The sequence below is a fragment of the Sphaerodactylus townsendi genome, linkage group LG17 (assembly GCF_021028975.2).
Source record: "Sphaerodactylus townsendi isolate TG3544 linkage group LG17, MPM_Stown_v2.3, whole genome shotgun sequence".
NCBI lineage: Eukaryota > Metazoa > Chordata > Lepidosauria > Squamata > Sphaerodactylidae > Sphaerodactylus > Sphaerodactylus townsendi.
This window is the reverse complement of record NC_059441.1, coordinates 20,253,768-20,279,778: the sequence shown is the minus strand read 5'-3', so window position 1 is coordinate 20,279,778 and position 26,011 is coordinate 20,253,768. Positions and strand designations below refer to the sequence as shown.

General features: G+C 47.7%; 2 protein-coding genes across 2 annotated transcripts in view; one reads left to right on the top strand and one right to left on the bottom strand.

The window, feature by feature from the left end:
• Window positions 1-2,642: 2,642 nt before the first annotated feature.
• On the bottom strand, window positions 2,643-13,146 carry PEX11A (peroxisomal biogenesis factor 11 alpha). The gene is made up of 3 exons (XM_048519623.1): window positions 13,029-13,146; window positions 9,051-9,166; window positions 2,643-3,388 (listed from the first exon to the last, which is right to left on the bottom strand). The coding sequence occupies exons 1-3, from the start codon at window positions 13,082-13,084 to the stop codon at window positions 2,820-2,822; spliced, it is 741 nt and encodes a 246-aa protein (XP_048375580.1). The 5' UTR covers window positions 13,085-13,146; the 3' UTR covers window positions 2,643-2,819.
• A 98-nt stretch (window positions 13,147-13,244) lies between these two features.
• Window positions 13,245-26,011, top strand: part of WDR93 (WD repeat domain 93) — a 33,545-nt gene continuing 20,778 nt past the window's right edge. Inside the window, 4 exon segments of the mRNA XM_048481644.1 lie at window positions 13,245-13,313; window positions 15,056-15,394; window positions 17,262-17,457; window positions 18,158-18,222. Of these exon segments, the coding sequence (XP_048337601.1) occupies window positions 15,128-15,394; window positions 17,262-17,457; window positions 18,158-18,222 (528 nt within the window). The 5' untranslated portion in view covers window positions 13,245-13,313; window positions 15,056-15,127.

Genomic DNA, 26,011 nt, shown 5'->3' with positions numbered 1-26,011 from the left:
CCACTTCCACAATTGTTTGCAAGTGGATTTTGCTATTCCACATATTAAATCCAGCTGCAAAGTGCATTGAAAGTGGATTAAAAGTGCATTATTCTGCATGTGTGGAAAGGCCCCAAGACAGTTTTAAATATACAGAGTAGATTATAAAGCCCATAGCTCAACAATGGAGCATATATTCTGCATGCAAAAAGGTCCATCTTCAGTTAAAGACTGAATGGTGGGAAAGACATTCCTCTGAAGTGGCATACAATCTTCTTCCCTTCCGTTCCCCACAACAGACACCTTGTGAGGTAGGTGGGGCTGAGAGAGTTCAGTGAGAACTGTGACTAGTCCAAGGTCACCCAGCTGGCTTCATGTGGAGGGACAGGGGAAGCAAATCCAGTTCAGCAGATAAGAATCCACTAATGAGGTGGAAGAGTGGGGGAATCAAACGTGTTTCAATTGAGTCCACTGCTCTTAACCACCACCCCACACTAGAATACTAAGCTAGACAGTGTATGGCAGCTCCTTATAAAGGATTACATTCCATCGTTTTTAAAAAACAAACAAATACCCTTTAAAAAAATTTAAAGTAAAAAATGAATACATCGGCTATAAGATTGATAGGATGGTTTATTGCTGCATGAGCTCTTCTTTTGAAAGGAGAGAATTTGGGAAGATTCCCTTACAAGCCCCGTGCTCTGCAGGAAAGTAGAGCAGTTCTATAGGAAGGCCCAAGAAAGCCAAAGAGATTTTGGTACCCAAGGTAGAAAAGCCAGAACCCCTGAGAACTAACACACACACACACACACACACCCCACACGCAATAATTGGCAATTATTGATGGCTTTTTTTAACAGAATCATCCCATATCTGCTTCCTACTTTAGCCTGGTGTGGCTAGGATAGTACCCAAGTTAGGCAGATTATCCAACAGATGTGGATGAATAAACATCAGTGGGAACTGAGGAGGTAACACTGACTGGGAAGATATTCCCTGGGCATTGTAAGTGCTCATGGTGTGAATATAAGGCACAGTTGCATAAGAGAGAAAGAGCATTTTGTCCAGGTGAGCCACAAACGAACACAGCTCCTACGTTTCAAACACCACAGCACATAAAACATCTGAGTGGCTGAACAAGTTTTGTTCCATTCCCTCCAAAACGCAACAAAACCAATTTGGCCAGAGGTACCACTGTGACAAAAGGTGGCAGGAGATGGTAAATCTGTCGAGGGCTTTCACGGCCAGATTCAACTGGTTGTTGTGGGTTTTCCAGGCTGTGTGGCAGTGGTCTGGTAGATCTTGTTCCTAACATTTCGCCTGCATCTGTGGCTGGCATCTTCAGACACAGACTTTTCTCTGTGATACACCTCTGAAGATGTCAGTCACAGATGCAGGTGAAATGCTAGGCACAACATCTACCAGACCACGGCCACACAGCCCAGAAAACCCACAACCAGATGGTAAATCGGTTTTAAGAAAACTGGACCACAGCTTCACTTTCCTTGGCATTTTTGGCTGTCAAATCACTAGTTAGCTTACCCTGTAGGGTTTTTAAGGCGAGTTGTACTGAGGTGGTTTGTGTTGCCTGCTTCAGTGTAGCAAAACTGGACTTCCTTGGTGGTCTCCTACCCATGTCCAAACCAGGGAAAACCTTACTTAGCATCTGAGATCTGATGAGATCAAGCAAGTCTGCTAGCTCTTTGCCCCCATTATTACCTCTGGTCAAAAAGCTTTGCAGGTTTTGGACCATTACCAAACAGAAACAAAAAGCCTGCAGCACCTGTTGCAAAAATGGGAGGGGCATACAGGCCCCATGCAGAATTTTTGTCTTTCTGATCATCACCCACTGCTGCCCCACCAATACCACGATATCCTACGATGTTACACACCATCTCAACCGGGGGCAGGTTGTATAGTGTTTTGATCTGTCCATTGCATAGTTCAAAGAAGTTTTTACTCCATCTTTTACAAGCCACAGATGACTTCATCCTCTCTTCTGCTTGGGAACAAAACCCGCATTCATAAAGCCAAGAGGAAACATGGCAGAAAAATACAGCCTTCTCAGAACAAGCCCCACTGGTGGAGGGGAATCCCAATGTGTTTTGCAGTCATCCCTTCCCCATCGCCACTTCCCCCATCACACCTTTGATATATGGCAGGTCAGGATAAGGAATTAAATGGGAATTTTCAGGAAGTTTTGCAGAAGCTGCAGACAATGCACGACGGCCAGAAGACGACACAGAAACAGTTTAGAAAACTCAGAAATGCAGAAAAAAATATGTCTAATATTGTATAATATCAACATTTTTTCTCTTTTAATATCATAAATATACACCATTTCTTTTTCAAAGCTAAAAGAAAAGAAAAAAAATTCAAACTTATTCTCTGGTACAAAGGGAAGGCCAAAATTTTTCTACACGGATTTCCAGTTTGCGGAGGGCACCTTGGCCCTAATCACAGCAATGTGAGATGGATAACTGTATAGAGAGTTTGGATTTATATCCCCCCTTTCTCTCCCATAAAGAGATTCAAAGGGGCTTACAATCTTCTTTCTCTTCCCCCCATCCCCACAACAAACACCCTGTGAGATGGGTGGGGCTGAGAGAGCTCCAAAGAACTGTGATTAGCCCAAGGTCACCCAGCCGGCATGTGTTGGAGTGCACAAGCTAATTCAGTTCCCCAGATAAGCCTCCACAGCTCAAGTGTCAGAGCGGGGAATCAAACCCGGTTCTCCAGATTAGAGCGCACCTGCTCTTAACCACTAAACCACGCTGGCTCCCAACAAAGGGTTGCACTGGAAAGCGAGGAGGAAAGAGGCTATCCAGGGAACCCCGGAGTCAATGCTTCAGCCTCAGACTCGGACTGGCAATTGTCAGGATCCCGACCAGGGAGGAGATGATACCGCAAAGCCCGATGACTCCCTGGTTGGTCTTGTAGATTCCCAGCCGGTCCAAGGGGCTCGAGAGATCGCAAAGGTTCTTCAGGGTGTCGAGCAAGAGAGGGGGGTGCTTCCTCAAGGTGAGGCAGAGAAGGAAAAGGAAAGGCTGCAGCCCCCCTGTGAGATGGGAAAGGAAACTCCGGAGTCGCTGGCCACACGGCGGCAAGTCCTCCTGGTCCTTCTCTGTCCGTGCTGTCTGCTCCATGCAGCGGCAGAGCTCATACAAGTCCTCAGCCAGGTTCATCACCAGGGAGTAGTAATAACATTTGGTGGCCCGTTTGCGCCATTTCTTCTTGTTGATGTTCGGGAGGAGCCCCACGCTTCTCACCCACAGGAGCATGTCGCACACGAAGTACAAGGCCCGGTTCAGGTTGGAGACGGTCAGGCAGAAGCGGGGGACCAGCTCCGGCAACTGGTTGGACTGCCGGGCGGCCACGACGGCGTGCACCATGTTGCCGAGCCGGAATACTGCAAGAGAATTTGCAGAAGTTACAACCTGTTCGTCTTGGGCGACGGCTCCTCTCTGCCAGCCACTAGTTCCATGTAAAATTATTAGGTTTAATAGGCTGCCCCTCCCCTCTGGGCCTGGGGTGGCTTGCAACACAGATATAAATATACGTATAAATTAAAAATCTAAAAAAGTTAAAACATTCCAACAATATTTAATCAGTTGGTTGTTGTGGGTTTCCAGGCTGTGTGGCTGTGGTCTGGTAGATCACAGAGAGAAGTGTGTTATACACTGTGTCCAGTATGTGTTACACACTGTGTCCAGTGTATCACAGACAGAAGTAACACACTTCTCTCTGTGATACATCTCTGAAGATGCCACAGAAACTTTAGGAACAAGATCTACCAGACCACGGCCACACAGCCCGAAAAACCCACAACAACCAGTTCAATCTGGCTGTGAAAGCCTTCAACAATACAATATTCAATCAATTCAACTACTAATCTAAGAGGCAGATATAACAGTCTTATGGGGTGGGGGGTAACACAGTAATGTCCCGATAAGAGGAAGGAAAAAACAGGAAAAGAGAAGCAAGAAGGGTGTGGTGGGGGGAGAGGAAGGGGACGGGGTCGGATGACACCAAAACTGACTCAACCAGAATGCCTGGTGGAATTGCTCTGTTTTACAGGCCCTGCAGAATTGCATAACGTCCCATAGGGCCCTCTGGTCTCACTACACAGCGTGTTCCAGCAGGCTGGGGTCTGGGCTGAAAAAGCCCTGGCCACAAGCGAGGCCAACCAAACGTCTCTGGGGCCACAGACCACCAGAAGGCGACTATTTCCAAATCTAGGTGCTCTTTGGGGAATGTACCAGGAGAGACAGCCCCTAAGGTACGCAAGCCCCAAACCATTAAGGGTTTTGTACATGGGTACCTGATTCAGCGCTCTACCGGGAGTCAGTGCAGTTAGTTGAATATCAGAGCAGGGATTCCCACTTGTAAAGGCTGCAAGCACCGTTGTAAGTTTGAGCACCACCCCAAAATGGCTTCCATCAGAGGCGGACTCAAACCCAAAATGGAAGCCTCAGGAAGCGGAGCCAAACAGAATACCACCCTCCTCATACCTCCTGGAAAGAAGGGAATCCTGGAAGGGAGATAGAACCACACTCTGGCTAGCCAACCAGCCAACTAGCCCAAGGTCACCCAGCCGCCATGTGTTGGAGTGCACAAGCTAATCTAGTTCACTAGATAAGCCTCCACAACTCAAGTAGCACAGTGGGGAATCAAACCCGGTTCTCCAGATTAGAGTGCACCTGCTCTTAACTACTACAGCATGCTGGCTCTCCTTAGAAAACCAAGCAGGGTCTATATAAGGGGGAGCTCCCCCCCCCCCCCCCCCAATATACATATTTTGCCTTGCAGACTCAAAAGGGAAAGGAAATTATAAGCCCCTTTGAGTCTCCTTACAGGAGAGAATCCAAACTCTTCTTCTTCATTTTACACAAATCTATACTGATAAAATTTACGCAAAGAAGTAAGAGAGGGAGACTAGGGAGCTATGAATGAAAACACTCAACCCTCCCTTTGGAAATCTTTGCCAGCAACCCCTTCCTGCCTTCTGCAGACGTCCTCCTTCGCCAGTGAGGGAAGCCACTAGCAAGCCCTGCCTTACAATGGACGCCCCCACTGCTTTCGGAAAAATGTGGTGGGTGCCAAGCAAAAGACAAATAGGTGCCAGGAGTGCCCTGTAAGGATGAATATCCTCTGCTGACTTCTCCCCACCGAGACTCACCTGCATTCATTCCCCAAGATTTACGAATATCCAGATTGCAACCAACATGCAAAATATGAAGCAGAGTTATATTAAGAACATGAGAAAGAGCCTGCTGGATCAGACCAGAGTCCATCTAGTCCAGCACTCTGCTACTAGCAGTGGCCCACCAGGTGCCTTTGGGAGCTCACATGGAGAATGTGAAAGCAATGAGCCTTCTGCTGCTGCTGCTCCCGAGCACCTGGTCTGCTCAGGCATTTGCAATCTCAGATCAAGGAGGATCAAGGTTGGTAGCCATAGATCGACTTCTCCTCCATAAATCTGTTCAAGCCCCTTTTAAAACTATCCAGGTTAGTGCCCATCACCACCTCCTGTGGCAGCATATTCCAAACTCCAGTCATGCGTTACGTGAAGAAATGTTTCCTTTTATTAGTCCTAATTCTTCCCCCCAGCATTTTCAATGGATGCCCCCTGGTTTCAGTATTGTGAGAAAGAGAGAAAAATTTCTCTCTGTCACCATTTTCTATCCCATGCATAATTTTATAGACTTCAATCATATCCCCCCTCAGACGTCTCCTCTCCAAACTAGAGAGTCCCAAACGCTGCAGCCTCTCACCGCCCTGAGCCCTCCGGGGGAGGGCAGTCTATAAACCCAATAAATAATGATAAAATAATAATAAAGGTGCTCCAGTTTGTTTGTGTGCCTCTACAAGATAACATCAGGGTGGAGAATACCTTTGTTTCTTCTTGAACAGGTGTTGCCATCCCAAGCACGTTTACCCAAGAAGTCGGCTCACTGAGCCTCTCAGCTCATCACTTCATCACTGTGTTGCAGCAAACGGGGGTTGGCAGATTAACAACCCAAAGTGAAAGATCTGTAATCATGCAGCTGTCTGGCAGCTTGGATTGGTTACTAAGGCAAGAGAGCGTTTCAGTCTGTCCTCCCAGGGAAAAGAAGAGGAACAGTTTAGATCATTTATACCCTGCTTTTCTCTTCTGTAAGGAGTCTCAAAGTGGCTTACAAACTCCTCTCGCTTCCTCTCCCCACAACAGAAACCTGGTGAGACCAGTGGGGCTGAGAGCGTTTGAAATGTGACTAGCCAAAGATGACCCAGCAGGAATGCAGGAGTGGGGAAACACATCTGGTTTGCCAAGAAAGAGTTCGCCACTCATGTCCAGGTATGGGGGATCAAACTTGGTTCTCCACGTAAGAGCCCACCTGCTCTTAATCACTACACCACAAAGGACACGCCAAAGCTGAAGATAGTTGAAGCTACAGAGAAAGACAAGACTAGGAGCTAGTGTCAGTCTTTTGAGAGCCAGTAGTATAGTGGTTAAGAGCAGATGGACTCTCATCTGGAGAATCGGGTTTGATTCTGCATTCCTCCACATGAGTGGCAGACTCTTATCTGGTGAACTGGATTTGTTTCCCCACTCCTCCACATGAAGAAGAAGAAGAAGAGTTTGGATTTATATCCCCCCTTTCTCTCCTGCAGGAGACTCAAAGGGGCTTACAAGCTCCTTGCCTTTCCCCACTCACAACAAACACCCTGTGAGGTAGGTGGGGCTGAGAGAGCTCCGAGAAGCTGTGACTAGCCCAAGGTCACCCAGCTGGCGTGTGTGGCTAATCTGAATTCCCCAGATAAGCCTCCACAGCTCAGGCGGCAGAGCTGGGAATCAAACTCGGTTTCTCCAGATTAGATACCTGAGCTCTTAACCTCCTACGCCACTGCTGCTGAGTGGCCTTGGCCTAGTCACAAATTTTCCGAACCCTCTCAGCCTCACCTACCTCACAATGTGTCTGTTGTGGGGAGGGGAAGGGAAGTCGCTTTGAGACTCCTTCCAGGCAGAGAAAAGCGAGGTATCAACACCAGTGGTGGGATCCAAAAATTTTAATAACAGGTTCCGATGGTGGTGGGATTCAAACAGTGGCGCCGCTGCACACACGCACCTCCAGTCCCTATTGGACAGGGAGGTTGCTTTAGTAACCCCTTCTTGGCACTCAGAAAAAAATAGTAACCACTTCTAGAGAAGTGGTGAGAACTGGTTGGATCCCACCTCTGATCAACACCCTCTCTTCTTCTTCTTCACATATTATAGGAGGGTCTCTCTGCCTGAGTCTATGTTCTGGCTTATTTGCCCCTTCTGCAAAATTCCTGGGTGCTTTATGCCATCAAGTCACGTCCTGCTTATGGAGGGGTTACCATAAATGAGCTGTGAGTGAGCCTACAGTACACATGTCCTCCCAAAACTGGTTGTTGTGGGTTTTCCGGGCTGTGGGGCCGTGGTCTGGTGGATCTTGTTCCTAACGTTTCGCCTGCACCTGTGGCTGGCATCTTCAGAGGTGTATCACAGAGAGAAGTCTGCTACATACTGTGTCCTCCCAAAAGTTCTCCCGTTAACAGCCTTGCAAACTGAAGACCATGGCTTCATTGACTGAGTCAATCCATCTCAGATTACTCCACTGAGTTCAGCGTTTCCTAGCATTATCATCATTTCTAGTGAGTCTTTTCTTGAGCACGTTACAATCTGTCCCCCCTTCTCCTCAATCCCAGTGTGGTAAAATTGAAAACTAATTTAAATTGGGGGTGGGGGGAACATTGCTTTTATAGGAGGACCAACAGTGGAGCCTCAGAAATTTTTAAATTGTCGGTGGCCATCACCGGCCAGATGATTAATTACATTTTTAATTGAGATGGTTAGTGATTATTTTATGTTGAACTGTGTTACTGTACATTTTAATTATGTGAGTAAGCTGTTCTGAGCCCGGCCTTTGACTGGGAGGAGCAAGGTACCAAACTTAATAAAATAAATAAAATTGTAATTGTCGGTTGCCATCACTGACCACATGATTAATTAAATGTTTAATTGAGATGGTTAATTGACATTTTATGTTGAACTGTGCTACTGTATATTTTAATTATGTGTATACGCTGCTCTGAGCCTGCACTTTGGCTGGGAAGAGCAAGGTACCAAATTTAATAACATAAATAAAGTAAAAGTGAGTTTTATTTTTATAATTTGTTTTCCTGAAAGCGAGAAAGGAGACTTCCACCAGCTCGCACAGCTGGTCGCGGAAATGCTGTCTGTTGTTCAATTGTTCAAACAAAGGAAGCATTGCAAAGAAGAAGAAGAAAGAAGAAGAGTAGGATTTATATCCCCCTTTCTCTCATAAAAGGAGACTCAAGGGGGCTTACAAACTCCTTTCTTTTTCCCCCGTCACAACAAACACCCTGTGAGGTAGGTGGGGCTGAGAGAGTTCTAAAGAACTGTGACTAGCTCAAGGTCACCCAGCTGCCATGTGTTGGAGTACACAAGCTAATCTAGTTCACTAGATAAGCCTCCACAGCTCAAGTGGCACAGCGGGGAATCAAACTCGGTTCTCCAGTTTAGAGTGCACCTGCTCTTAATCACTACACCATGCTGGCTCTCCATAGAAAACCAAGCAGGGTTTATGAAAAAAGGAGCTCCCCCCCCCCCCCCCCCCCATACATATTTTGCCTTGAAAATTCAAAAGGGAAAGGAGATTATAAGCCCCTTTGAGTCTCCTTACAGGAGAGAAAGGGGGGTATAAATCCAAACTCTTCTTCTTCATTTTACACAAATCTATACCGATAAAATTTACGCAAAGAAGTAAGAGTGGGAGACTAGGGAGCTATGAATGAAAACGCTCAACCCTCCCTTTGGAACTCTTCGCCAGCAACCCCTTCCTGGCTTCTGCAATTTCAGCAGGCACCCACCTCCAGGCATACCTTTGCAGACATAAGGACTAGTAACTTGGGGTGGGTGGCACGTTAAAGCCAAGCTGGCCGCCTCAACAGTTGCAGACGAGTTTAGACGGAAGAAAAACGACGAGGAGGGCAAGGAGGAGAGAGAGCGCACGCACACACTTCTCAGACGGTGACATACTTACGCTTGCGGCCAGAACTCATGCTAGTTTCCAGGTGTTTGAGCTTCATTACCACCTCTTCTCTGCCACGCTTATTCTCTAACACATAGCTAAGCAGCATGCACGAATACTGAGTTGCACTAGAACAGGGGAAAATATTCATATCACAGGTAAGGCAGGCAATTGGCAAAAGACAAGGAACGCCTCTTTGCAGGCAAAGCAGAAACAAAGGCACCCAGGGGTGAAACCTCTAGCAAGTGTGGGACGCCAAGTTATTGTTGCCTAACTATAAAAAGCACCCCGGTCAATTTTAAAATCCAAGCTGGTTTTTAAAATTACAAGCAAGCGCCCCGGAGAGAGAAGGAAGGCCTCATTGATCCCGGAATGCATCAGTCAAGACTTATAGATTCCTTCCTAATAAGCAGTTTCTTAATCTCTTGGAATCCACACGTTCACTGATGCCAAAACAAGATACTCTCCCTATGAATCTTAGTTGTGCCAGTGGCTACGCAGAAATAATGGCAGTTCAATCGCTACACTGTCCTGGCAGCTAATAAATTAATGATTTTAAGGCATTTAATAAATATAACTTGCGCTGATTAATAAAATAAATGTCTCTGTGGGTGCACGTGCGCAAAGCATCACCAGGTCGCAGCCGATTTTTGGCAACTCAGTCGCAAACTGCTCCAGAATTAGAAAAGCTGAATCTGCTCCCAGGTTTTGCCCAGGGCTTGAGCTGCGGGGGTGGCTCTCTTTTTCCACGCTTGGAGCTGGCTCTGCGCGTGGGAAACATGGATGGATCTAGATCTACAGCCAGGGTGGTGTAGTGCTTAAGAGCAGGTAGATTCTAATCTGGAGAACCGGGTTTGATTCCCCCTCCTGCACCTAAGTGGCAGAAGCTTATCTGGTGAACCAGATGTGTTTCCACATTCCTACATTCCTGCTGGGTGACCTTGGGCTATTCACAGTTCTCTCTGAACTCTCTCAGCCCCACCTACCTCCCAGAGTGTTTGTTGCGGGGAGAGGGAGGGAAAGGATATTGTAAGCCACCTTGAATTTCTTTACCGAAGATAAAGATGGGGTAGAAATCCAAACTCTTCTCAGTTTAATAGCTAAGAGGCAGCATGGTGAAGTTGTTGAGAGCAGGTGGACTCTTATCTGCTGAACTGGATTTGTTTCCCCACTCCTACACATGAAGCTTGCTGGGTGACCTTGGGCTAGTCACAGTTCTCTCAGAACTCTCTCAGCCCATCTACCTCACAATGTATCTGCTGTGGGGAGAGGAAGGGAAGGAGTTTTTTTGAGACTCCTTACAGGAGAGAAAGGGGGGGTATAAATCTAAACGTCTTCATCATCGTCTCTCAGAGTTCATCCAGCTCTACCAACTCACAAAGATTCCCAAGTTATCTTGTTCCATATGAGGCCAAGACATCCTATCATCTACTAGATCAGTGGGATGCTGTGAAGATGGCAGCCACAGATGCAGGCGAAACATCAGGAGAGAATGCTGCTAGAACACGGCCATACAGCCCGGAAACCACACAGCACCCCAGTGATTCCAGCCGTGAAAGCCTTCAAGAATACATCTACTAGATCAATTTAAGACCTGGCGTGGTGTAGAGTTTAGGAGCAGTGGACCTTAATCTGGAGAACCGGGTTCAAGTCTCCATGGTGAATGTGTTTCTCTCTGTGACATGCCTCTGAAGATGCCAGCCATAGATGCGGGCAAAACATTAGGAGCAAAAACTACCGGACCAGGGCCACACAGCCTGGAAAACCCGCAACAGCCAGTTGATGCCGGCTGTGAAAGCCCCACACCAGTCTGAAAAGCCTCACACAGCTTTACTAAGACTGAGTTGGGTGTATGAGCACATACATGGATCTATGGGAAATGGCCTACATTTTGGCCAAGTACAAAATCCAGAGTTTGCTAAGCACTGCGTCAAAATCCTTGTTTTCACTGTGTCTGCTGAACAACTTGTTTTGTCCTTGAAAGTGCTGGAATTCGAGTCTATCCCAGTGAGTCAATCCTTTGCATGCACATAAATGACTCAATGGAATCCAAATCCCGCATGCCTCTGTTTCCTTTGATAGCATTTCAGTGATTGTTTGAGCTTCAGCCCGTTCCACTTAGAAAACACACTGCCGATTCACCTGCCCAGGTTACCTGTCCCACAAGCATTTCAACATCATGGTGTTAACTGATGCATACCCAAGATGGTTCCTCCCACTGAGGAGGATGCCAGATGTACCTGTGCAAATCAGAAGTATAGGTCACCATTTTTCCAGGGTGCTGCATGCACAGCCACATTGATCATCGCAGGCGGAACATGCCACATAACAGCACTAAGCACACTGTTACATTCTTGCCTTGAAGATAGGCAGAATTTTAACTCACATGCATCAAAGATGCAAAACAGCGTTTGCCGTTGCTTACTGATAACTTACTTATAATTACCCTGTTTCTCCGAAAATAAGACCTACACTGAAAATAAACCCTAGCGTGATTTTTTGGGATTTTTGGAGGATGCTTGAAATATAAGCCCTACTCCAAAAAAAAAAAAACCCTAGTTACAGATTCCCTGGCGCAGTTGATCTGGTCACATGGGGGGCGCAAGAAATAAGACATTCCCTGAAAATAAGCCCTAACGCATCTTTTGGAGCAAAAATTAATATAGCACCCTATGTTATTTTCAGGAAAACAGGGTATATTATTTTTTTAAAAATTATTAGGAGGCCCTCTCAGCTGCAAGTCTGCACCATGGTCCACTATAAATCCGGCACTGGAAAAAAAAACTCTATGGGGCCCTCTTAAGTCGGGGCCCCAAGTACGTGCTTCTTTTGCTTAAGGGTTAATAATAATAATAATAATAATAATAATAATAATAATAATAATAATAATAATTAATTGGATTTAATATACCGCCCTATCCCAGAAGGGATAGGTTGCTCCGTACCGCCGCAGTGACTCAGGAAGAGTTGTGTCAGGCCCCCTCTTCAGTTATTTCATCGGAGTTATTTCAGCCATTGATTCATTCGATTTTACATTATTACGGCCCAGAGAAGAGTTTGCGAAAGGGTGCCCGAGAGGGCAGGATTTTGATGCGAAGCAAAGCAAATGTGAATTCCGCACAGCACACTGATCAGAGTCATCTGTGCCAGCGGAACTACACAGGCAGTGCTTCAGGAAGGAACTACAGATTAAAGACACTGGGCCCACTTGACGACCCTGCAGCACCTGCTTGAACAGGAGAAGATGAGGATTAGTCACTGGGGGAGGGGGTTATAAGAGGGCTAGTTGAGAGACAGGGAGATGTGGAGGCAAAATGCAACATTATTGGTGCCTTACTGACACCTACTTTGTTGGATCTGTGGAGGCTCTGACCCTGGAACAGACTAACCAGACCCTCACTATTAGCAGACTTTCAACACTATGGTGTCTTCCGCACATGCAGAATAGTATACTTTCAATCCTCTTTCACAAAGTGGATTTTGTTCTTCCACACAGTATCAGCTGCAAAGTGCACTGAAAGTGGATTGAAAGTGCATTATTCTGGGTGTGTGGAAGAAGCCCTTGCTTTTTGGATTCTCCGTTTTGACTTCTTCCTCCTTCCTCCTCTGATGCTCCAAACTTTCTCAGCCTCCAAGAAGTCAGCTGTCTGGCTCTGTTTCTCTCAGCTGATTAAAACTATGAAGCCTGCCAACAGATGCCTGCAGCCTGACTCAGTACAAAACAACTGGGAAAGAAACGCAGACATTTAGAAAACTTTAAAAACCAACTTTGCTACGGATGCCAAGGTGATGTTATTAGGCGAGTTCATTTATAACGACTGCCACTCGTTATAAATATGCTGTGCGGAAGCCACAAAAGAGAAGAGAAGTGAAGCAAAACCGAAGCAAAACTCAATCCCAGTCTGGCAATTATTGCTGGGGGGCAGCCCCTCTCCGCCCACCCCACCCCCCTTTTGGGCAGGAGACCCCGCGCCACCTGTTGCCCCTCACCGAAAGAGCCGCTCCCGACCCTGCGTCTGGTTGGAGAAACGCACAAAAGCCTCCATGGTCAGCGGTTCCCACCTGGCAGCCACCTGCGGGGACTCCGCGCGTGCGCACACGGCTCCTGGGAGAGCCAGGCGCTCGGGCGAGGAGGAGGGGCAGCGACGGCCACGCCCCCTCAGCCCAGCCGGCCACGCCCTACCCCGGCACGGGTTGCCGTAGCAACGGGGCGACTCGGGAACCGGTCCAACCTGGCCTTGCGGAGCCTGCAGAAAGGGAGTAAGCCAGAGCCAGGTTTGGAAACGAAGCAGTTAATCGCAGCATGCACATGAGGAGGGCTTTTAGGGGTGGTGGGAAGGGCTTGTTGCAAGGCTGGAGCAATCCAGGGCTCTCCCCTAGTTGCTGCACTACACAACAACCCTGCGAGGTCGTCTAGGCGACAGATTGGTGGCTGGCCAGGTGATTGTCAGTTAAATTGAGTTTACAGTGGTGGTTGCCAGCTTAGGGTGCGCCCCAGAGCGTTTCGGGGGTGCATTAAAAGAATTATATGGCAGGTTTGCTAAGATGGTGGTACCATTTTAGGGATGTGAGTTGCCCCAGGGTGGACGAGCAAAGAAGAAATGTTCAGGATTTTGATGAAAGCCAGTAGTGTTATATTACACTGGAAAGTGCTTTTTGCAATGGATGAGGTTCAGGAAAGTGTTTTTTCCCCAAAGGATGTGAACTCCACTGAATACATAAAGTTCTTGTGTGTGTATTAGGCTCATTCCGCACATGCAGAATAATGCACTTCCAAACTGCTTGCAGTGCTCTTTGAAGCTATGCGGAATGGCAAAATCCACTTGCAAACTGTTGTGAAAGTGGTTTGAAAACGCATTATTTTGCGTGTGCGGAAGGGGCCTTAGAGCCATCTCCTGTTGTTTTCTGCTTACATTGTCTGCACTACTTGGCAAACCACGTCTCCGAGGAAGGCAAACTATAAATTCAGTAAATAAACAAACACGGTAGAGTTCAAACGGTCATTTTCAGATACATTTATGTCACTTTTGCAATGTTTAAAACATCGAATACTTGCGATTTGCTTCTGCGTAGATTTCAGGTTGGTTCCAGATTTCTTCAATCCAAATTCCATATGTTTATTTTATGACTTTTTTTTTTTTTGCTGGGAAGAAGAGGCATCTCTGCAGACACGAATTCCCAATTTTGAGAACTGCAAAATTGGGAATCTACATAGAACTGCCCAAAATACTCTTACAGAAACCACTGGAAGAGCATGACATTGTGAATGGAATTTAATCACAAAGAAAGAAACATTGCATGACTATATGCCTCATGCGATGTAATTTAAAACTAATCCTTATTTTTAATGAGTAAATAACCTTTGAACTGTAATGTATCTTGAAACAGAAAACTATCTTTAGATAGATTTTTTTCCTCCAAAGCATTTTGTTTTAAAAACTCTGATTTAAATTTAAAAAAACCAGATTTTAAAATTATTTTAAATCATTGATTTCTATCCACCCTTATAAAAAAAAAAATTCAAGGCACTAAATTACAGCTCTCAGGCCCTTTCTGCACAAGCCAGAATTAAGCACTTTCAATCCACTTTCACAATTGTTTGCAAGTGGATTTTGCTACTCCACACAGTAAAATCCAGCTGCAGAGTGTATTGAAAGTGGATTGAAAGTGCATTATTCTGCATGTGCGGAAGGGGCCCTTAGTATTTCTCCTCCCAGGCTGAAAACAGGCTTTGAAAGTGGCTCCCATTTCCTTACTCTTTTGACGTGCTGCTAGAACAGAACAAAAACAAACATTACCTGTTCTGAAAGTATTACCTTAGAACCGATCATGCACTTTATTTGTAGCCATGCGCCGATTATGTCTAGCACACCTGCCCCTTGGGCAGTTAAAGAAAATGGGAAACACAGAAATGGGGTTAGCATAATAGCCACGAGGCAGATAATGGCCTCTTTAAACACAAGCAAGAACCCCTTTTTAAAAACTTGGTCAATAATTCATTTGCAATTTTCTTCCAGGACTTTTTTCGCATTTGTAATTTTCAAGCAAGCTCATCTGCCCTGCCCACATTTGCAGAATAACACCAAAAGATGCCTTTCTACCTCCGGAAGCAGCCCCTGGAGATCCCTCTCCCCACCGAAAAGGAGTGGATTAAAAAAGATGAAGGGGAGGCTTTCTTCCTGAACGATCCCGACCAAATAATCGATTATTTGCCCCAGCCTTTCCGGATGATCAACAAGCTGGTGACTGTCTTGTTTGAACAGGCCTGGGATATTATTGAGAATCGAGAGCAGCGCCATGTGTCGAAAAAACGACACCCTCCACCTGTATCATGCCAACCATTGGCCGAATTCCAGGTAGTCAGATCCCTCGCAGACCAGTGAGCGTCAATTTCTTGTAGTTTTCCCAGGGAGAGGAGCTGCCAGGGGTAAAGAAATGCCAAGTGAAGTGACGGTGTCAGCCTATTACAGCTAAACCCAGAGAGGAGATTTTCGTTAATTCCAAGGCCCCTTCCACACCTGCAGAATAATGCACATTCAATCCACTTTCAATTCACTTTGCCACTGGATTTTACTGTGCGGAATTGCAAAATCCACTTGCAAACAATTGTGAAAGTGGACTGAAAGTGCATTATTCTGCATGTGCGGAAGGGGCCCAAGACTGGTAGACTGCATGTAAAACAAGCATTCATCCAGTGTGTGAAGTGCAGCCTCATTTGGCAGATATTTATAGATATGGGCTTAGAGGAAAGGAATTGCAAACATTGGGTACCAAAAAGGCAATCAACTGTACAAGGGTATACAGTCTGTGGCGTCTCTTAGGGCATTTTGCACCTGCAGAATAATGCACTTTCAATGCACTTTGCTGTGCGGAATAGCAAAATCCACTTGCAAACAATTGTGAAAGTGGATTGAAAGTACATTATTCTGCATGTGCGGAAGTGCCCTAAGATGTATGCCAGGCAAGCCCATAAGGCAGTGGCAAACCATCCCATAAACAAAGTCTGCTTAGGAAATGTGACGTGCTGTCACCCCAAGGGCCTGTAATAACCTGGTGCTTTACCTAATCTGTGATTACCTTTACCTAATCTGTGATTACTAGCAGAGCTATCCTCAGCAGAGTTCTTTGGAGCCCTTTAAATTCAGTGGACTGGGGGGGGTGGAGTGTCTTCAAGTGGCAGCCGACTTGTAGCGATTTCCAGTCCTTTGTTTTTCTTTTTAAAAAGGTGCCAGTACTCATATAAAATTAGTCTGAGTCCCACCAATTTCACTGTTAGGATTTGGGAGACTAATAATTATTTGGGCTCCCTTGACATTCCATGGTATGATTATTAGCTTTATACATAATTCAGAAATAGGAGCTCTGTAGCAGTCATCAGTAAGCAGAACATAAGAACTAGCCTGCTGGATCAGACCAGAGTTCACCTAGTCCAGCACTCTGCTACTCGCAGTGCCCCACCAGATGCCTTTGGGAGCTCACGTGCAGGATGTGAAAGCAATGGCCTTCTGCTGCTGCTGCTGCTCCCAAGCACCTGGTCTGCTAAGGCATTTGCCATCTCAGATCAAAGAGGATCAAGATTGGTAGCCATAGATCGACTTCTCCTCCATAAATCTGAAATATACCCCGTTTGCCTCAATTAGGGCAGTTCTGCCTCTGTTTTGGAGAGAAGGAAGGTGAGACAAAGAAAAAAACTGTTAGGAAACAAAAGAGCAATAGAAGAAGAGTTTGGATTTATATCCCACCTTTCTGTCCTATAAGGAGACCCAAAGTGGCTTATAAACTCCTTTCCCTTCCTCCCTCCCCACAACAGACACCTGGTGAGGTAGGTGGGGCTGAGAGAGTTCTGAGAGAACTGTGGCTAGGTCACTCAGCAGATTCTAATCTGGAGAACTGATTTTGATGACTAGCTCCTCCACATGAAGTCTGATGGGTGACCTGGAGCCAGTCACAGTTCTCTCAGAACTCTCTCCGCCCCACCTACCTCACAATGTGTTTGTTGCGGGGAGAGGCCGGGAAGGAGTTTGTAAGCTGCTTTGAGACTCCTTTTGGGAGCAGAAAGTACAAAAAACAACTCTTCTTCAGGTTTTCTCCACACGGGGATCCGATCTTGATCGTGGTGCATAGGTGAGAGACATCAGCAGGTAGCATTGGGGGTGGGGGTCAGGTCTGTTGTTGAAATTGCTAAGCCGGGCATTGTTTTCTCTTCGTTTTAAATCTCCCCAGGTGGTAGGGAAAGCAAATTGCCTGGCAGCCTCGGGAGAATACATCTTCATCGGGCTCTCTACAGGACTTTCTGTTTTCAGCATTGACACCTGCGAGAGGGTCTGTGCTTGGGATGCAGCCAAGCTTGAAATGTGTACCCTCCGTATCTCAGATCTGGGTAATAACTCTGAAGTCCTTGGAACTGTGGATGAGATGGGTAAACATCACCTTAAATTCTCCTCGGGTTTTAGATTAGCTCGGCAAGTTTTTTTATTCGCCCTTCAAAATCAAAATCCAAAACATACGCAAAGAGAACAATTCACCCAATTATAAAGTACTTATTTCATAGAGACTTCCAGTATCTTCTGCACCCAGTATTAACCCTTGAACTCTAAACTTGCAGTGCTTGGCCATTAAGCATCAAGACAAAATTGAATCTTTAGCATTGTTATTAATAAAAAGATCTCACTTTTCTCTATTGGATCTTATTTGAACCATCCTTAACCTTCCACACTGCTAGTTATCCATTTTTTCCCATTTTGTCTTGATATTTTGTCAAGAGTTTTCAATTGTCCATGAACTTAAGTTCTTTTCTTTACATAACAAAGGTAATTTGGCTGTCTCGGCCAGCTCGAATCCCATCCCCCGCCATTCTTCAATTGTAGCCGAAGTTTCCCATTTCTGTGCAGATAGTATTTTTGCTGCTGCAAAAATATAAAACCAAAGTTCCATGTTTGCTTTCCAGAGATCTGAGCTTAGTATGTATTGGGAAATTATGTTAAATCTGCTGTATATGGTCATTGTTCTTATATACAATTGACCCCTCTTCTTTTCTCTTCTCTTCTCTTCTCTTCTCTTCTCTTCTCTTCTCTTCTCTTCTCGTCTCGTCTCGTCTCGTCTCGTCTCTTCTCTTCCAGGTTTTGCCCATCTCTTTTATTTTTCCAGGGAGATTCTCCTGCATGTAAAAGCCATAAATGAAGTGGTGAGTGATTTCTTTAGTCAAACAGAGCAGAACTGGGACGCTTTCTTTCTTGCTATCCAGACCTTGACTTTTCACCTAGTTGCCGGCATTCGTTTTGTGTTAACCCATCTTGTTGTCGTCCTAGATTAAAAACCACTTTCAGCGGGGTGTAGTGGCTGAGAGCAGGTGGACTCTAATCTGGAGAACCGGGTTTGATTCCCTGCTCCTCCACATGAGCGGCGGACTCTTGTCTAATGAACCAGATTTGTTTCCCCGCTCCTACTGTAAGGAATTCCATAGAAGCAGAAATAAAAGGCTCTTTGGTGTAAAAGACCGTTTATTCAGACATCTTAGAAAGCTCAAGTACACGCAGTGGCAGGAATAAGATCTCCCGCCAGAAACACAGGTTATAACTCTGTCCATCCCATCCCCCCTCCCGGATTCCCATGGGAACGGAGGTCTCATCTCCCTCGCAGAGATAAGGTCTCCGCCGGAGAAGCTGGCCCATTGCCCGGGCTGTGGAATGTAGTCAAGGCCAGGCGGCTGCCCCTCTCATCAACACCATTGAATCCTTTACACTCTGCCTCCCTTAAAGAAGACCCCTCCCCCCCAGGTTTGTGCGGAAAGGCGCGGTGGAAAGCAGAAATAAGGGCGGGGGCGTCAATATTTTCGGAATAAACCCATTGATTATACCCAGAGGAATACCCCACCCAAGAGACTAAATATTGTAAGCGTTTGCGATTAAAGCGAGAGTCCAGGATGACGCCAATTTCGTAATGCTTGTGGCCATCAATAATAGTCGGTGGGGGCCTCTCCCATTTGAATCGTAAGCAGGCATCGGAAACAGGAGCCTCCTTGAGTAAACTGGAATGGAAGACAGGATGAATGTTACTAAGAGAGTTAGGCAAATCCAATCGGGCAGTGACATCATTAATCACTTTAGTAATCTGAAAAGGTCCCACGAATCTTTTGCCTAGTTTAGAAAATTTATGCACGCCTCTGAGAGTTTTGGTAGACAAATACACCCAGAAGCCCACACGCAGAGGGAAATCCGAAGGTGCTTATCCGCTTGCAGCTTTTGGGAGTCTTTAGCCTGTTGTAAGGCAGTCTGGACCGTTCCACCTCGGCCAGAGATGAAATCCATTGTTGAAACTCTGGAGGATCCAATGCTTCCGCAGGTAGTTGCGGCAACGGTGGAAGGAGCGACCAGACACAATTTCGAAGGGGGTTTTTTTCGTACTGCTATGAACCGCATTGTTATAGGCGTACTCCGCAAACGGAATGAGCTCGCACCAATTGTCTTGGTGGTAGTTGGTGTAACAACGTAAATACTGCTCTAGGGTTCTGTTCGTTCTCTCCGACTCACCGTCACTTTGAACGTGGTAGGAGGAGGCAACCGGGCGGCCCCTAACAACCCTAGAAAAGCTTTCCAGAACTTTGAAATGAATTGGGGGCCGCGGTCGGGAGACCACCTTAACGGGGCGGAGTGTAGACGGTAGACATGCTGAATGAACAGACGAAGCTAACTTAGGAGCGGAGGGGATGGAAGCACATGGAATAAAATGGGCTTGTTTAGAACATTAGTCCCTCACCACCCACCAGACCGTGCTGCTATGACTTTCCTGCAAACCTGTACTAAAACCCACGGCGATGACTTCCCAGGGGCGGGAAGCCACCGGGAGAGGTTTCAACAGACCATGGGGCTTTCCCGGAACGGTCTTGGCTTCTGCACAAACAGAGCAACCTTTAATATACGCCTCAATGTCCTTGCGCATCGCTGCCACCAGAATTGACGGCGGGCCAAATGCAGAGTTTTAGAAAGCCAAAATGTCCAGCCGAAGGCATCATGGCAGGCCTCGAAACCTGCTTGCGGAGGGAGGCCGCGTACCAACAATCCCCCCGCCGCCAAACGCCATTCTCCAAACGCAATTGGGAGTCGCCTTCCTCCGCTGGAGGCTCGCGTCGCCCGCCTCCTCAAGTTCCCAGAGGAAAGGAGAGACCAGGCTGGGAATGGGCAGAGAAGGAGGAGAGGATGTCTGAGATCGGGTGACAGCCAGCCCTGTGGGAGAGAACAGTGCGCTGAATGTCCCGTAAGCTGGCTCCACCCCTCCCCGGGTAGGCGAGGCATCAGCCAGTTTATTGGTTTCTTCCGGGAAAAATGGACCGTGAAAGAGAAACGAGAAAGAAATCGGCCCAACGAAGTTGCTTCGCGGACATCTTGAGGGGGGTGGAGAGGGCCGCCAAGTTCTTGGTGATCCGACCAAACTTGAAAGGGTGTTTAGCCCCCTCCAGCCAGTCGCCAAGTGGAGAGTGCTACTTTAATGGCCGCAGTCTCTTTATCCCCTACAGTCCAGTTGAGTTCAGCACCGGAGAATTTCTTTGATAAATAAGCACACGGAACCAGCCTATCATCTTTATTTCTCTGCAACAGGGCTGCCCCAAGCGCTTTGTCCGAGGCATCCACGTGAACCACAAACGGGAGATCTGGGTCGGGGTGCTTTAGGATAGGTTCGGTGGTAAAAGCAGACTTTAAAAGCTGAAAGGCTGTCTGACATTCTTCGGACCAGGAAAGGGGGGCCCCGGGCTTGGCGGACAGTGGATCTTTACCCTTAGTGCGTAAGAGGTCTGTGAGAGGGAGAGTCAGTTCAGCGAATTGGGGTATAAAGTCACGATAGAAATTAGCAAAGCCTAGAAAAGATTGGAGTTCTTTTCGGTTGGTGGGGGCCGGCCATTGGAGGACCGCATCAATCTTAGCAGGATCCATTTTTAGGCCCTCGGGCGAGATCCGGTAACCCAAATAGTCAATAGAGGTTTGGTGGAAACAGCACTTGGAAAGTTTGGCAAAGAGGGAGTTGTTGAGCAGGCGTTTCAATACTTCCCGAACCAATGCTTCATGCTCCTCCATGGTTTGTGAATAAATTAAAACGTCATCTAAGTACACCACTACTCCCTTGTACAATAAATCATGGAGAACTTCGTTGATAAGGGCCATAAAAGCTCCGGGGGCCCCACTTAACCCAAATGGCATTATTAAGTATTCAAACTGTCCAAACTTTGTGTTAAATGCAGTCAAGTGTTCATAGCCTTCAGCAATTCTGACCCTGTAGTAAGCTTCTCTCAAGTCCAACTTAGTAAAGATGCGTCCTTTGCCCATGCGTCTAAAAGGTCCTTGATCAAAGGCAAAGGGTATTTATTGGACAGGGAGACTGCATTGAGATCTCGGTTATCTGTGCAGAGCCGTGAAAGACCCATCTTTCTTTTTACAAACAATACAGGAGCAGCATGTGTGTGTTTGGTAGCCAACCCGTATGAACCCGCGGCGAGGTTCTTGTCTAAGAAGGCACGAAGTTCCTTCTCCTCATTGGGACTCATACGGTAGATTCTACCTTTGGGCAGTTAAGCCTCTGGCTGTATTACGATTTTGCAGTCAGTGTCTCTATGGGTGGCAACTGATCGCATTCTTGCTCCTGAAATACTCTGGCTAGATCTTTGGTACGCCCGATTGGGATGCCGGTAGAATCGGGAGCAATCGCTGATGAAGCCAGGGGGGGTGTGTGTGGGAGAAGTCGAGTTTCCCAATTCATGTGTTCCCCGCAGGGAGGGTCAGTGAATTCCAAGATCCTTTCTTTCCAAAGGAATTTTGGTTCATGTAACAACAACCATGGCATGCCCAGAACTATGGAGTGTTTGGCCACTGGCGCCAGAATAAAACTAATTTTCTCCCCAATGGTCGGGCGAGCGGAGGAGAACCGGTTGCGTTTTGAACTGGGCCGGTCCTTCGCTCCCGAGAGGACTGCCGTCCATTTGGGTGAACGGTATGGGCTAGCCAGGGGACTTGGTCTAGACCTAGCTCCTCCGCCACCTGGGGCCGCATTAAACAATGGGAGCAGCCAGAATCCACAAGGGCTGAGGCTATAATACCACGTATGCTTAGCGGGGTTGGCCAGAAACGCTTGGATTGTAATGGGAGCGCTGCCTTCACTCACCGCGTCTGGAGTCGAACCCATGTCCATTGGGGCTGAAGAAAGGCAAACAGCTGCTTCCCCCTCCTCCGGGTCGCCTTCGATGACTGCTTTAGACGAGCCCGTTGGGCGGCCCTGATTCGGCGTGGTGGCTTGGCAGATGGGGTGCGCGCCGCCGGAGTGGTTGGCTTCTGTTTTTTTTTTCGGGCAGTTGGCGGCTAGATGACCGGGACCTCCGCGAGTAAAGACACAATCCCAGTCGGCGACGGCGCCGGAGGTGGTCTCGGTAGGGGCGGCTGGGCTTGGCTTGGTGGACGCAGTGGCCGGCTTCGAGCTGTGGGCGGCCTCGACACGAGCCGTGCTCCAAGCGAGACGCCACTTGGGATCCCAATTCAATCCAATCAGCAATAATGCGGGGACCAATTAAAAACACCGCTTCACGCAGCTTGCCGCCGACAGCATCCGAGAAGTATTCGCATTTCATGCATTCAGGCCACTCAGGAGGGAGTCGAGCAGCCGCCGCGAGACGAAATTCACGGGCAAATTCTGCAAACGAAGCGGTTGCCTTTGCTGAATAGTTTTGATGGTGCGGATAGCTTCATTTTCCGGCACCTGGATCTTGGAAGCGAGCCCTCAAGGCTTGGAGGAATGCGGGTACCGTAAGCGAGTATCTTCATCTTGCAGGTTCAAAAGAGTCACAAACCAGTCGGCTGCTGCCCCATCCAGGACTGAGCCGATGTCCCGTATTTTTTCGCGCTCAGACCGGTATAAATCATCATAGTCCTCCATGTGGGCATCGAGTTGCAAAATGAAGTAGGGAAGTTTGGAAGCGGTCCCATCGAAACGGGCAGGTATTGGAGGTCTGTAGTAACCCCTCTCCACGGCCCTTGGCGCCCGCAGAGGGGCGGCGGTTGCGCTGGTTGAGCGGGTTGAGGCAGCGGTTGCGCTGGGGCGGAATCGGTGGAGGTATCAACGCCGGTGCCGCTGGTGTTCGGGGGGGAGCCGGTCCTTGGAAGGTGGCTGGACCCAGCAGCGTCGCCCCTCTGGCGCCGGCTGTACCTGTGACAGCGTAGACTCCAACTTGGGCTGTCCTGGTCTGCTGCTTCTTCAGTTCCCTCTCCAAGGCAGCCAGCTCTCTCTCCATGCGAGTCAATGCATCGTGATGCGCATGCGAAAGCTGCTTTCTCCCGCTCCAATTTAGCCAGTTCGTCCCGTTGAACAGCTGCAGTAAGTTCACTTTGTGTACGCAAGGCCTGAACACTTTCGTGTTGACGCTGTAAGTTCAGTTTGGAGTGTTCCAGGACTTTATCATGGACTGATAGATTCTGCGCATATTGCCGTTGGAGCGCCTCTTTGGCACGGTCCAACTCGAAGTGGGCTTCTTTGCGCTGCTGCTCCCGGTCTCTCTGCAGGTTTTCACGCTCTTGCTGCAGCTGTTCCCGTTCCTCTTCCCATAGCTGGCGTTCACGGGCCCATGCTTCTTGGGCATCTCGCAGTCGGCCCACTTCCTCATCCCAGCTCTCTTTCGATGGGAGAGGGAACAGATCCGGCTGGAGTGCAGGCTTTCTCCGGACTCGCAAAATCGTCGTCTGGACGCGAGGCATCGTCTCCCACCGGTGGCTCCAGGGGCATCTCAGGTGCAGCCGCTGGTCCGGGATCAGGGGTCCGGATCGGAAGACGGTACGGATACCTCCCAATCCTGGTATAGTCCCAGTGTCACCGGTGGTCTTCGGACGGGCCCCAGTGCTGTGCCACGGTGGTTCTTTGGGAGCATCACCAAAATACGAGTCCAGGAATCGTTCAATGGACTCCTGGGTTGCCGCATGAAAGGTGGTGTCAGGCCCGCGTCTCCTCCATGACAGGTTGCATCTGAGGTTTGTAATCCATACGAAAACGGGTAGATATCCGATCCACAGGCGCTCGATCCATAGACAGCGCCCCAAACGACTCATGTAAGTCCCCATGGTCGTCTTCACGTCCCTCGTTCCAACGGAGTAAAGGAAGACTCGTGCTGATACGAGGACGGGAAAGAGTCACCAGCGAGACCCGTTCTCCCGCCGGTTTCTCCAGAGCCAGAAGGGAAAGGTCGGAGCCCTCTTTGGGGGCTACCGCACCTTCCCCAGAAACATCCAACCTCTCCATGCCGAGGCACCAGAGGTCCACTGCACTAGGAATATAGATGAATTAGGATTCCTGCCACAATGTAAGGAATTCCATAGAAGCAGAAATAAAAGGCTCTTTGGTGTAAAAGACCGTTTATTCAGACATCTTAGAAAGCTCAAGTACACGCAGTGGCAGGAATAAGATCTCCCGCCAGAAACACAGGTTATAACTCTGTCCATCCCATCCCCCCTCCCGGATTCCCATGGGAACGGAGGTCTCATCTCCCTCGCAGAGATAAGGTCTCCGCCGGAGAAGCTGGCCCATCGCCCGGGCTGTGGAATGTAGTCAAGGCCAGGCGGCTGCCCCTCTCATCAACACCATTGAATCCTTTACACCTACATTGCTGCTGGGTGCCTTTAGGCTGGGTGCCTTTAGTTCTGAGGAACTCTCTGAGCTCCACCTGTTCACAAGGTGTCTGTTGTGGCGAGGACGTTGATTCATCAGGCCGCCCTGAGTCGGAAGCAACTTGACGGCACTTAGCACTTGTACGCACAATGGTGGTTGTAAAGATTATGAGGAAATTATTATTATTGATGTCAGTGGAGCTCTCTGACAGCTTGGAAGTGTTATTCTTTTGTTTGTTCTTTTGTTCAATTTTTATCCCACCCTTTTTCGACAAGTGGGCTCAGGGCGGCTTCCAGTAAAAATAAACACAACCTGGTGGAGCACTCTGCCCATGAAACCCAAGCCCTGGGGACCTGAGGTAGTTCTATAGGGCATATACATATGAGCTGCTCCACCAGGCATATGATTGAGGCAGTTATGGGCTTTTATCCATCTTAGCCTCCCCCTCCACCATCTTTTTCCATGCTCTTTCCTTGAGTGGTTTTAGTGTTGTGTTTTAATGAACTGCTGCCATTGATGGCCCACCAGATACCTTTGGGAGCTCACATGCAGGATGTGAAAGCAAGGGCCTTCTGCTGCTGCTGCTTCCAAGCACCTGGTCTGCTAAGGCATTTGCAATCTCAGATCAAGGAGGATCAAGATTGGTAGCCATAGATCGACCTCCATAAATCTGTCCAAGCCCCTTTTAAAGCTATCCAGGTTAGTGGCCATCACCACCTTCTGCGGCAGCATATTCCAAACACCAATCATGCGTTGCGTGAAGAAATGTTTCCTTTTATTAGTCCTAATTCTTCCCCCCAGCATTTTCAATGTATGCCCCCTGGTTTTAGTATTGTGAGAAAGAGAGAAAAATTTCGCTCTGTTAACATTTTCTATCCCGTGCATAATTTTATAGACTTCAATCATATCCCCCCTCAGACATCTTCTCTACAAACTAAAGAGTCCCAAACACTGCAGCCTCTCCTAATAAGGAAGGTGCTCCATTCCCTCAATCATCCTCGTTGCCCTTCTCTGCACTTTTTCTATCTCTTCGGTATCCTTTTTGAGATGTGGCAACCAGAACTGAACACAGTACTCCAAGTGCGGTCGCACCACGGCTTTATATAAGGGCATGACAATCTTTGCAACCTTATTATCAATTCCTTTCCTAATTAAACCCCTCATAGAGTTTGCCTTTTTCACAGCTGCCATGCATTGAGTTGACATTCCCATGGAACTATCAACTAAGACGCCCATATCCCTTTCCTGGTCTGTGACTGATAGCACTGACCCCTGTAGCGTGTATGTGAAGTTTGGATTTTTTGCCCCTATGTGCATCACTTTACATTTTGCTACATTGA